Source organism: Acinonyx jubatus, chromosome B3, assembly GCF_027475565.1.
Source record: "Acinonyx jubatus isolate Ajub_Pintada_27869175 chromosome B3, VMU_Ajub_asm_v1.0, whole genome shotgun sequence".
NCBI lineage: Eukaryota > Metazoa > Chordata > Mammalia > Carnivora > Felidae > Acinonyx > Acinonyx jubatus.
Window position 1 is genome coordinate 142406342 of NC_069386.1, and position 13835 is coordinate 142420176.

General features: G+C 38.0%; 1 protein-coding gene across 1 annotated transcript; it reads left to right on the forward strand.

The window, feature by feature from the left end:
• The first annotated feature begins 5243 nt into the window (after window positions 1-5243).
• On the forward strand, window positions 5244-7822 carry LOC128316136 (small vasohibin-binding protein-like). Its single transcript, XM_053224985.1, has one exon. It carries the CDS (start codon window positions 6348-6350, stop codon window positions 6546-6548), a length of 201 nt encoding a protein of 66 aa, XP_053080960.1. The 5' UTR covers window positions 5244-6347; the 3' UTR covers window positions 6549-7822.
• The last annotated feature ends 6013 nt before the right edge of the window (window positions 7823-13835 follow it).

Below are 13835 nucleotides of genomic sequence, written 5' to 3' on the forward strand. Positions count from 1 at the left end.
CTGTTTTGGATTCTGTGTCTCCTCCTCTCTTTCTCTGCCCTCCCCAGCTTGTGCTCTGTCTCAAAAATAAACACTAAAAAAAAATTTTTTTTACAGGAGTAGAACTAGGGAAAAAAAGTGGAAATTAAAATGCTATTAAACAGTCAATCAAAGAAGAAATCAAAGGGAAATTAGAAAATATTTTGAGATGAATAGGAACAAAAACCAAAGAGACCGAGCAAAAACAGTGCTAAGCTATACATGCTTAGCATTAAAAATCAAAGATTTCAAATCAACAACCCAACTTTACAACTTAAGGAACTAGAGCAAGAAAAATAAACGCAAATCTAGCAGAAGGAAGGAAAAAATAGACTAGAGATAAATGAAATAGTAGAAAAATAATAGAGAAAAGTCAATAAACCAAAAGATATTCTATGCAAATGGAAACCAGATGAAAGCAGGAGTAACTATACTTGTATCAAACAAAATAGAGCTTAAAACAAAGACTAAAAAAAAAGACAACAGTGTTACATAAGGATAAAGTGCTCATCAGAGGAGCACTAAAATACATGAAATGAATATTAAAAGACCTAAAGGAAGAAATAGCAATACACTAATAAGGGATTTTATTGTCCCATTATACCAATGGATAGAACATCCAGACAAAATCAGTAAGGAAACATTAGCCATAAATGACATATTAGGCCAGATGGACTTAGATGTTTACAGAGCATTCCATCCAAAGACAACAGCATACACGTCCTTCACAAGTGTACATGGAGCATTTTCCAGTGTAGGTCATATATTAGACCACAAAGCAAGTCTTAATAAATTTAAGAGGATTGAAATAATACCAAGCACCTTTTCCAAACACAATAGTATGAAACTAGAAATCAGTTTTATGAAGAAGGAGTGCCTGGGTGGCTCAGTCGGCTCAGGTCATGATCTTGCAGTTGATGAGTTCAAGCCCCGAGTCGGGCTCTATGCTAACAGCTTGGAGCCTGGAGCCTGCTTCGGATTCTGTGTCTCCCACTCTCTCTGCCCCTCCCTCACTTACGCTCTCTCTCAAAAATAAATAAACATTATATATATATATATATATATATATACACACACACACACACACACACACACACATATATAATTTTATGAAGAAAACTGGAAAATTCACAAATATGTGGAGATTAAAACAGCTACTGAACAACCAATGGGTCAAAGAGGAAATAAATTTAAAAACACCTTGAGACAAATGAAAACAAGTATGCCAAAATTCATGGGATGCAACAAAAGCAATTGTAAGACAAATTCATAGTGATAAATGCTGGCTTCAAGAAACAAGAAATGTGTCATAACAACTGAGATCTACACCTCAATAGAACAAATGAAGCCCAAAGTTAAGAGAGGGAAAGCTATAACAAAGCATAAATAAATGGAGTCTAAAAAGACAATGAAGAAGATCAATGAAAGTAAGAGCTGGTTCACTGAAAAAGATAAAACTACATTGACAAGCTTTTAGCTAGACTCACCAAGAAAAAAGGACTCAAATAAAATGAGAAATGAAAGAGATACTAGAACTAATACCACAGATGGGGCGCCTGGGTGACTCAGCCAGTTAAGCATGAGACTCTTGATTTCTGCTCACGTCATGATATCATCGTGAGATTGAGCTCCACATTGGGCTCTGTACTGACAGTGTGGAATCTGCTTGGGATTCTCTATCTCTCCCTCTAGGCCCCTCCCCTGCTCATTCTCTCCATCAAAATAAATGAACTTAGGAAAATAAATGAACTTAAAAAAAAACAACAACAAAAAAAACGGGGCACCTGGGTGGCTCAGTCGGTTGAGCGTCCGACTTCGGCTCAGGTCGTGATCTCGCGGTCTGTGAGTTCGAGCCCCGCGTCGGGCTTTGTGCTAACAGCTCAGAGCCTGGAACCTGCTTCGGATTCTGTGTCTCCCTCTCTCTAGCCCTCCTCCACTCATGCTCTGTCTCTCTCTGTCTCAGAAATAAGTAAACGTTTCAAAAAATTACAAATAAAAACTGATACCATAGAAATACAAAGGGTCATAAGAGACTATTGTGAACAATCATATGCCAACAAATTAGACAACCTAGAAGAAATGGATACGTTTCCAGAAACATGCAACCTACCAATTGTAGGTTTCTAGAAACATGCAACCTACCAATTGTAATGAAACAGAAAATCTGAACAGACTGATTACTAGTAAGGAGATTGAATCAGTAATCAAAAACCTCCAAACAAAAGTCCAGGACTAGATGGTCTCACTGGTGAATTCTATCAAACATTCAAAGAAGAATTAATCTCAATCATTCTCAAAATCTTCTAAAAAATAGAAGAGGGAACTCTTCAAAACACTTTATGAAGCCAGCATTACCCTGATACCAAAACCAGACAAGGATGCCACAAGAAAAAATTACAGGCCAATATCTCTTAACAAATACAGATGCAAAAATTATCAACAAAATATTAGCAAACTGAATTGAAAAATACATTAAAATGATCATACACCATGATCAAGTGGGATTTATTCCAGGGATGCAAGGACCCAGGGTTCAACATCCACTAATTGGTCAATTGATACAGCACCTCAACAGAAGAAATAATCATATAATCATCTCAATGCAGAAAAAACATTTGACAAAATTCAATATCCACTTTTGATAAAACTCAAAAAAGCAAGTATAGAGGGAATATATCTTGACATAATAAAGGCCATGTATGACAAACCTACAGCTAACATCATACTCCATGCACCAAACATGGTAAGATTAGGAACAAGACAAGGATGCCCACTCTTGCCACTTTGATTCACTATAGTATTGGAATTCCTAGCTAGAGCAATTAGGTAAGAAAAGGCATCCATATTGGAAAGGAAAAACTAAAATTGCCACTATTTGTAGATGACATGATAGTATATATAGAAAACCCTAAAATTTTTATCAAAAAACTATTAGAGCTAATAAATTCAGTAAAGTTGGATACAAAATCATTATACAAAAATTGTTTGCATTTCTGTATGCTAGTAACAAACTATCAAAAAAATTAAGAAAACAATCCCATTTACAATTGCATCAAAGAGAATAAAATACCTAGGAATAAATGTAACTAAGGAAGTGAAAGACCTGTATATTAAAAACTACAAGGAGCGCCTGGGTGGCTTGGTTGAGCATCTGACTTGATTTTGGCTCAGGTCAGGATCCTAGGGTTGAGGGATTGAGCCCTGTATTGGGCTCTGTCCTGAGTGTGGAGCCTGCCTAAGATATTCTCTCTCTCTCGCTCTCTCGCTCTCTCTCTCTCTCTCTCCCCCCTCCCCCCACGCCTCCGCCCCTCTCCCCCACTCTCTCTCTAAAGTTAAAAAAAAGAAAAACTACAAGACATTAAAAGAAATTGGAGAAAATACAAGTAAATGGAAAGATATCCTATTCTTATGGAATGGAAGAATATTGTTATGTTTATACCACCAAAAGCAATATACAGATGAATGCAATCTCTATCAAAATTTCAATGGCGTTTTTCAAAGAAACAGAACAAACCTAAAACTTGTATAGAACACAAAAAATCTCAAATAGCCAAGGCAATATTGAGAAAGAACAACAAAGCTGGAGGCATCACACTCCCTGACTTCAAACTATATTACAAAGCTATAGTAATTAGATAGCAGAGTAGGGGGACCCTAAGTTTGCCCCATTCCACAGATACAACTAGATAACACTCATATTGGTATAAATAGTCCAAAAAATGATCTGGAGACTGGCAGAACAAACTCCACAACTAAAGGTAGAGGAGAGGGCACATGGAGAAAAGTAGGAAGAGTGAAGACACAGTCTGAGAGTGAATGGACTGTACTGGTCCATGGTGGGGAGGGAGCTGGTGGTAGAAAAGGGTGAAAAACAGAGTTTCACATCAGGAAACCCAGAAATGGGGAGGATGAATCCCCATAACATTTGTCTTTGAGAGAGGGGCCAAATTTCATTGAGTTCTTACAACCATTGGGACTTAAACCCTGGAATTTTAAAAATTGGTGAACTCAGCTCTGGGAGAGCTCAGAGGGTGTTAGGAAGTGGAGTCCCTACCCTTAAAGAGACAGCATAACAAACAGCCTGTGCAGATACAGTGTACAACCAGCAGTTTGAAAAACGCCAGGGGCAGACAGGAGAGACAGTAATTTGCTCAACCTGGAGTGTAGCCCTAAGAGACAGGGATCATAGAGAGACCGCTTCAGAAACAAAGGAGCTGGCAGGTGCCACTTCCCTTCCCCCACCCCTCACCATAAACAACAGCCATCTGTGGGAACTAGTGCAGCATCAACACGTGTTACCTAACTTGCTTACACCAAGTCCCATGTACCCCCTGAGCTTCAGCGGATCTGCCCTTCCCAGTCATGCTCGCCTTAGTTCCAGCACTGCAGGCCCCCTTCCCCAGAGGACAGTCACAAACTCTGCCAACACCACATCTCCTGACCTGCACATTTTGTGGACCTCAGTTCTGGTGGTTGTGGGAGTAGATCACATTTTGCGAGCAGACCACTGCACACCTTGTTAAAGCATACCCCACCCCTATTGGGGACCAAGCACTACACACAATAGGCAAAGAGAGCCTCTGCAGACAATTGGACAGAAGAAAAAAGAGGCCAAGATTCAATAGCAGAGCATACACAACACATAGGAGACACTCCTTGAAGCACCAGGCCCGGGGGAACAGGGAGACACTGCAATGCAAGGCACTACAAGAACTTTTCTTCGTAAAGCTATTATCAAGAGCAAGAGAAGTAGCCGACTCTCCTAACACAAAAACAGACACGGAGTTAGACAAAATGAGGCGACGGAGAAATATGTCTCAAATGAAATAACAGGGCCAAACCACAGCAAGAGACCTAAATGGATATAAGAGATACACTTGATAGAAAATTTAAAGTAATGATCATAAAGATACTCACTGGACTTGAGAAGATAGTAGAGGACATCAGTGAGATCCTTAACACAGAGATTAAAAAAAAACCAATCAGAGATCAAGAACACAATAAATGAAATTAAAAATACATTTGATGGAATAAATAGCAGTCTAGATGAAGGAGAGGAATGAATTAACGACCTTGAAGACAACAGACTAGAAAGCAACCAAGCTGAAAAAAGGAGAGGAAAGAAAATTACACAAATTGAGAATAGTCTTAGGGAACTTAGTGACTCCACCAGGTATAATAACATTTGTATTATAGGGATCTCAGAAGAAGAACAGAGAGAAAATGGGATAGAAAACTTATCTGAAGAAATAATAGCTGAAAACTCCCCTAATCTGGGAAAGGAAATGGAGATCCAGATCAAGGAGGCACAGAGATCCCCCAGAATTCAACCCAAGGAGGTCCACACCAAGACATACAGTAATTAAAATGACAAAAAAAAAAAAAAAAAAAAGCAGTGATAAAAAATTTTAAAGCACCAAGTGAGAAAAAGACAGTTACATACAAAGGAAACTCCATAAGGCTATCAGTGGGTTTTTCAGCAGAAACATTACGGGCTAGAAAGGAGTGGCATGATATATTCAAAGAGGTGAAAGGGAAAAAATTTCAGCCAAGAATACTTTCTCCATCAAGGCTACTATTCAGAATAGAAGGAGAGATAGAATTTCTCAAACAAAAACCAAAGGAGTTCATGACCACTAAACCAGCCCTACAGGAAATATTAAAGGGGACTCTTTGAGTGGAAAGGAAAGACCATAAGTGAGAGCATGAAAAGTAAAAAAACAAAGGCAGTAAAAATAAGTATTTCTGTAAAAATCAGTCAAGAGATTCATAAAATAAAAGGATATAAAATATGACAACATATACCTAAAAGGTGGTGGGGAGAGGAGTAAAGAATGAGCTCAAGCTAACACAACCATCAAACTGATATAGACAGAAGATGTTATACACAACCCTAATGGTAACCATAAATCCAAAGTCAGTAATAGATATGCAAAGAATAAAGAGAAAAGAATCCAAGTATATCACTAAAAAAAAAGCTGACTAATCATAAGAGAGCCAGGGAAGAAAGGAACAAAGAACTACAAAAACAACCATGAAGCAAGTAACAAAATGCCAATAAATACATATCTATCAATAATTACTTTGAATGTAAATGCACTAAATGCTTCATTCAAAAGACACAGGACAACAGAGTGGATTAAAAAAATAATAATAACAAGACCCCAAAAAAAGACCCATCTATATGCTGTGTACAAGAGACTCATTTCAGACTGAAAGACATCTGCAGATTGAAAGTGAAGGGATGGAGCCCCACACAATCAGAGGCACAGCAGGCTCATGACTCCAGGCCTGGACGTCAGAGCTAAGAAGTGTTCAGAACCCAAGTCATGGATCCACCTATGTGTAAAGAAAATTCCAAAGTTAAACAACCTGTCAGCAAAGTTGAGAAGGCCAAGCAGAAATCAGCCCAGCAGGAGCTGAAGCAAAGACAAAGAGCAGAGATCTATGACCTTAACAGAGTCATGACAGAACCTGAGCAGCAAGAGTTCAATGAGTTCTGTAAACAGATGCAGCCGTCTGGAGAGTGAGCCACTCACTCCTTGTTCAAACTAGATGGGATCCCAGAGGCTTTGTCTGTCAGCTTGTTACTAGTTTTAGGCTGAGATGGTTCATTTGGAACCGTACAGAACTAGACAGAAAGACATTTCTGTTATCCCTAAAACTGGATAAATCTGAACTTACTGCATGTAACGTTGGCTTCACTGATTCCTCCATTCTGAATTATCCCAGTACTTACTGAAGAGACTTGTTTTATTCTTCTTAGACAATAGATTTTTTATATGTTTCCATTGTTTGAGAAAAATCAGTGTTTCTTGTGAAACTGTAGATCTTCTCCAAAAGTATAAATAAAATACTAATAAAAAAAAAAAGTGAGGGCATGGAGAAACATTCATTATGCAAATGGATGCCAGAAGAAAGCTAGGATAGCAAGTCTTATATTGGAACAAATAGATTGTAAAATAATGAATGTAACAAGAGACAAAGAAGGACACTATTTATTAATAAAGGGGACAATCTAACAAGAGGGTATAATAATTGTAAATATTTATTCACCCAACATGGAAATACCCAAATACATAAAACAGTTAATACCAAACATAAAGGAATTAATTTATAGTAATAAAATAATAGTAGGGGACATTAACACTCCACTTACATCATCCAAACATAAAATCAACAAGAAAACAGTGGCTTTGAATGACACACTGGACAGATGGATGTAACAGACATATTCAGAGCATTCCATCATAAAACAGCAGAATACACATTCTTTTCAAGTACACATGGAACATTCTCCAGAACAGATCACATATTAGACCACAAAACAAGTCTCAACAAATTCAAAAAAAAAATCTAAGTTACACCATGCATCTTTTCTGACCACAACGCTATGAAACTAGAAAAAGAAAAAAATCTGAAAAGACCACAAATACATGGAGTTTAAATAACATGCTACTAAACAGTGAATGGGTCAGCCAATAAATCAAAATAAATAAATAAGTAAATTACATGGAAACAGATGAAAATGAAAACACAACATCCTAAATCTTCGGGATGCAGCAAAAGTGGTTCTAAGAGGGAAGTTCGTAGCATCATGGGCCCACCTCAAGAAGCAAGAAAAACCACAAACAACCTAATCTTACACCCAAAGGAGCTAAAGAAAAAACAAACAAAACCCAAACCCTGCAAAAGGAAGGAAATAATATAAGATTAGAGCAGAAATAAATGATATAAAAACTATAAATAAATAAATAAACAAACAAACAAATAAATAAATAAATGAAACCAGGAGAGAGAGAAAGAGAGACAATGCAGTTAAAATCACCAGTGAAAGGGGTGCCTGGGTGGCTCAGTCGGTTAAGTGTCTGACTTCCACTCAGGTCATGATCTTACCACTCATGAGTTTGAGCCCCATGTCGGGCTCTGTGCTGACAGCTCAGAGCCTGGAGCCTGCTTTAGATTCTGTGTCTCCCTCTCTCTCTGTCCCTCCCCCACTGGTGCTCTGTCTGTCTCTCAGAAATAAATGTTAAAAATTTTTTTTAAAAAATCACCAGTGCAAGAGGAGAAATAACAATCAACACCACAGAAACACAAAATAATTGTAACAATATTATGAAAATAAAACGTATATGCCAACAAATGGGATAACTTAGAAGAAATGGATAAATTCCTAGAAACATACACCCTCTAAAACAAAAGCAAGAAGAAATAGAAAATTTGAACAGACCAATTACCAGCAATGAAATTGAATCAGTAATCAAAAATTCCCAAAAAACAAAAAGTCCAGTACCAGACAGCTTCACAGACAAATTCTACCAGAAGTTTAAAGAAGAGTTAATACTTTTTCTTCTCAAACTATTCCAAAAAATAGAAGAGAAAGGGAAACTTCCAAATTCATTCTATGAGGCCAGTATCACCCTGATAGCAAACCCAGATAAAGACACCACAAAAAGGAAAAAAAAAAAAAAAGGATTACAGGCCAATATCTCTCATGAATATAGATGCAAAAATTCCTAACAAAATAAGCAAGCCAAATTCAACAATACATTAAAAAAAAAAATCCTACACCACGATTAAGTGTGCATCCCTAGGATGCAAGTGTCATTCAATATTTGCAAAAAATCAATGGTATGTCACATGAAGAAGGGAAAGAATATGATCATTTCAATAGATGCAGTAAAAGCATTTGACAAAGTACAACATCCATTCGTGACAAAAACCCTCAATAAAGTAGGTTTAGAGGGAACATATCTCAACATAATAAAGGCCTTATATGAAAAACCCACAGCTAACATCATACTCAATTTTGAAAAGCTGAGAGCTTTCCCCCTAAGGTCAGAAAGAAGACAAGGATGTCCCCTCTCACCAGTTTTATTCAACGTAATACTGGAAGTCCTGGCCACAACAATTAAGCAGCATAAAGAAAAGGCATCCAAATTGGTAAGGAAGAATAAGGAAGAAGTAAAACTCTTGCTATTTTCAGAAAACCCTAAAGACTCCACCAAAAAAAACCAACCAACCAACCAACCAAACAAAAAAAAAACCAACCACACACACACACACACACACACTAGAACTGAGAAGTGAATTCAGTAAAGTTGCAGGATACATGGTCAATGTACAGAAATCTGTTGCATTTGTATACATTAATGATGAAGCAGCAGAAAGTGAAATTAAAACAATCCTATTTACAGTTGCACCAAAAACAGTAAAATAGTTAGGAATAAACTTCACAAGAGAGGTGAAAGATTTGTACTCTGAAGAAATTCAAGACAATGCAAAGAAATGGAAAGACATTCCATGCTCATGGATTAGAAGAAAAATGTTGTTAAAATGCCTATACTACCCAAAGCAATCTACAGATTTAATGCACTCCCTGTCAAAATAGCAACATCATTTTTCACAGAACCAGAACAAACAATCCTAAAAATTGTACCGAACCACAAAATACCTCAAATAGCCAGAACAATCTTGAAAAAGAAAAACAAGACTGGAGGTTTCACAATTCCAGACTTCGAGTTATATTATGAAGTGGTAGTAATTAAAATAGTATGGTACTGGCGTAAAAACAGACATACAGATCAATGCAACAGGATAGAAAGCTGAGAAATAAACCCACACATATATGGTCAATTAATTTACAACAAAAGACCAATAATATACAATGGAGGAAGGACGGTCTCTTCAATAAATGGTATTGGGAAAATCAGACAGCCACATGGAAAAGAATGAAACTGGACCACTATCTCACACCATACACAAGAGTTAACTCAAAATAGATTAAATACTTGAACATAATACCTGAAGCCATAAACCTCCTGGAAGAAAAGTTACCTCTTTTACATGGATTTTGATGATATATTTTTAAATCATTTTTTAATCTGACATGAAAAGCAAAATCAACAAAAGCAAAATTAACAAGTGGAACTGCATCAAACTAAAAGCTTCCTCACAGCAAAGGAAACTGTCAACAAAATGAAAAGAAAAACCTACTGGGGCACCTGGGTGGCTCAGTCGGTTAAGTGTCCGACTTTGGCTCAGGTCCTGATCTTACAGTTTGCGCGTTTGAGCCTCACGTCGGGCTCTGTGCTGACAGCTCAGAGTCTGGACCCTGCTTCCAGTTCTGTGTCTCCTCTCTCTCTGCCCCTCCCCTGCTCTCTCTGTCTCTCTCTCTCTCTCTCTCTCAAAAACAATAAAACATTTTTAAAAATTCTTTAAGACAACATACTGAATGGAAGAAAATATTTCCAAATCATGTATCTTGTAAATGACTAATATGCAAAATATATAAAGAACTCATACAATTTTATAACAAAAATAACCCACAAATAATCCTATTAAAGATTGACTAGACATTTTCTATAAAGCAGACATACAGATGGATAACAGGTGCATAAAAAGATGCTCAATATGACGAATCATCAGGGAAATGCAAATCAAAACCACAATGAGGTATCACTTCACACCTGTTAGAATGGTGATTATCAAAAAGGTAAGAAATAAAAAGTGTTGGTGAGGATGTGGAGAAAAGGGAACCCTTATACACTGTCAAGGGGAATGTAAATTGGTGGAGCCACTACAGAAAACAGTATGGAGGTTCCTCAAAGAGTAAAATCAGAACTACCATACAATTCAGCAATTCCACTTCTAGGTATTTATCTGAAGAAAACAAGAACACTAACTTGAAAAGACATATGCACTCCCATGTTTATTGCAGCATTATTTACAATAGCCAAGACGTGGAAACAATGTTAAGTATACATCAATGGATGAATGAATAAAGAAATTATGGTATAGATATAAGCAATGGACAATTTAGCTATAAAAAAGAAAATCTTGCTATTTATTTTTTAATTTTTTTAATGTTTATCGTTGAGAGAGAGAAAGACAGAGTGCGAGCTGGGGATGGGCAGAGAGAGAGGGAGACACAGAATCTGAAGCAGGCTCCAGGCTCTGAGCTGTCAGCATAGAGTCGGATGCAGGGCTTAAACTCATGAACCGTGAGATCATGACCTGAGATCAAGTTGGATGCTTAACTGACTGAGCCACCCAGGCGCCCAAAAATCTTGCCATTTATGACAACATGGGTGGATCACAAGGGCATTATGTGAAGTGGAATAAGTCAGAGGAAGACAAATACCATATGATCTCTCTTATATATATAATCTTTAAAAAATCTAATAGATACAGATAACAGTAGTTGCTAGAGATGGGGTGGGGAAAAATGGGTGAACTTTTTTTTAGGTTAAATAAAATGGAAAAAATTAAATAATTTAGTGAAAAAAAATCTCAACAATATAGTTTCTATACATTAACAATGAAGAATGTGAAAAGGAAATAAAGAACACAATTCCATTTACAATAGCATCCAAAAGAATAAAATGCTTAGGAGTTAACCAAGGAGATGAAAGACGTGTACAACGAAAACTACAAAATATTGCTGACAGAAATTAAAGACAAAAATAAATGGAAACACATTCCATGTTTATGGATTAGAAGAATTAATATTGTTAAGATGTCAATATTATCCAAAGCAAGTAGTTATTTAGGATTATATTCCAGGGGCGCCTGAGTGGCTCAGTCGGTTAAGCGTCTGACTTCAGCTCAGGTCATGATCTCACAGTTCATGGGTTCAAGCCCCATGTCGGGCTCTGTGCTGACAGCTCAGAGCCTGGAGCCTGTTTCGGATTCTGTGTCTCCCTCTCTCTGCCCCTGCCCCGTTCATGCTCTGTCTCTCTCTGTCTCAAAAAAAAAATAAACGTTAAAAAAAATTAATTTTTAAAAAATGTGTATTTTATGTTTTAGAGAGAGAGAGCGCACAAGCAGGGGGAAGGGGCAGAGAGAGAAGGAGACATAGATTCCAAAACAGCTCCAGGCTATGAGCTGTCAGCACAGAGCCTGACATGGGGCTCAAACTCATGAACCATGAGATCATGACCTGAGCTGAACTTGCATGCTTAACCAACTGAGCCACCCAGGTGCCCCTCCCTTCACCATTTCTTGTAGAGCTGGTCTCATGGTAATAAACTTCCTCAGGTTTTGTTTTTGTTTTTGTTTTTTAAATCAAGGAGTATTTTTTTTTAATTTTTTTTTCAACGTTTTTTATTTATTTTTGGGACAGAGAGAGACAGAGCATGAACGGGGGAGGGGCAGAGAGAGAGGGAGACACAGAATCGGAAACAGGCTCCAGGCTCCGAGCCATCAGCCCAGAGCCTGACGCGGGGCTCGAACTCACGGACCGCGAGATCGTGACCTGGCTGAAGTCGGACGCCTAACCGACTGCGCCACCCAGGCGCCCCAATCAAGGAGTATTTTAATTTCTCCTTCATTTTTGGAGGACAGTTTTCCCAGATATAGGATTCTTGCTTCACAGTTTTTTTTTTTTTTTCCTTTAGCACTTTAAATATATCAACTCATTGCCCTCTGGCTTCCAAGGGTTGTTTGTTTGTTTGTGTTTGTTTTTGGAGGCAGAGAGAAAAAGAAGGGAAGGAGCAGAGAGAGAGAGAGAGATGGAGAGAGAATCTTAAGCAAGCTCCACACTCAGTACAGAGCCCAACACAGGGCTCCATGACGGTGAGATCATGACCTGAGCCAAAATCAAGAGTCGGATGCTCAACTGACTGAGCCACCCAGGTGCCCCTGGCCTCCAAGATTTTTGGTAATTTTGCCAATAATCTTGTTGGGAATCCCTGCCTATGACGACTTGCTTCTCTCTTGTTGCTTTCAAGATTCTCTTTGCCCTTGTGTTTTGAAATTTTTATTATAATGCGTCTTGGTGAGAGTGTTTTGAGTGTTTCCATTCATGTCTGCCATCAAAGTTGAGAAGTTGTCACCATGATTTCTTCAATTAATCTCTTTGCCCACCCCCTCTCTCGTCCTTCTGAGAGCCTACAGTGCATATGTTGGTCCTTTAGGTTCTGCTCACTTTTCTTCGAACTTTTTCTTTCTGCTTCTCAGACTGAGTAATTTCCATTATCCTATCTTCATGTTTGTTGATTCTTTCTTCTGCTTGCTCAAATTCACTTTTGAATCCCTCTACCAAATTCTTTCTTTTAAGTTATTATACTTTTCAGATCCAGAATTTCCTTTTGATTCTTTTCATGTTTTCCATCAATTCATGGATATTTCCAATTTGTTAATATATCATTCCTTGACTCTGTCCATGTACTCCTTTGAATTATCTTTTTAAAAAATGTCTATTAATTTTTAAGAGGGGGGGCGGAAACACAGAATCTGAAGCAGGCTACAGGCTCTGAGCTGTCAGCACAGAGACCACCTTGGGGCTCAAACCCACAAACTGTGAGAGAATGACCTGAACCAAAGTTGGGCGCTTAACCAACTGAGCCACCCAGCCGCCCCAAATTATCTTTTTTTTTTTTAGTTTATTTTTATTTATTTTGAGAGAGAGAGAGACCAAGTGCATGTGAGTGGAGGAGGGGCAGAAAGAGAGAGAGAGAGAGAGAGAGAGAGAGAGAGAGGAGAGAGAATCCCAAGCAGGCTCTGTGCTGCCACTGCAGAGCCAGACGCAGCATTCAACCCTACGAGCACCGAGACCAGGACCTGAGCCAAAATCAAAAGTCGGATGCTCAACTGACTGAGCCACCCAGGCACCCTGCTCTTTGAATTATCTTTAAGACAGTTGTTTTCAAGTCTTTCTAGCAAGTCCACCTTGGGCTCTTCCTTAGATGACTAGGCTTCTGTCTTTGAGTAGGCCAGACTTCCCTGTATTTTTACATCTGTTGTGGTTCATTGTTGTTGTCGTTGAAAACTGAATGTTTGAATTTTACAGTGTGGTAACTCTGGAAATCAGATTA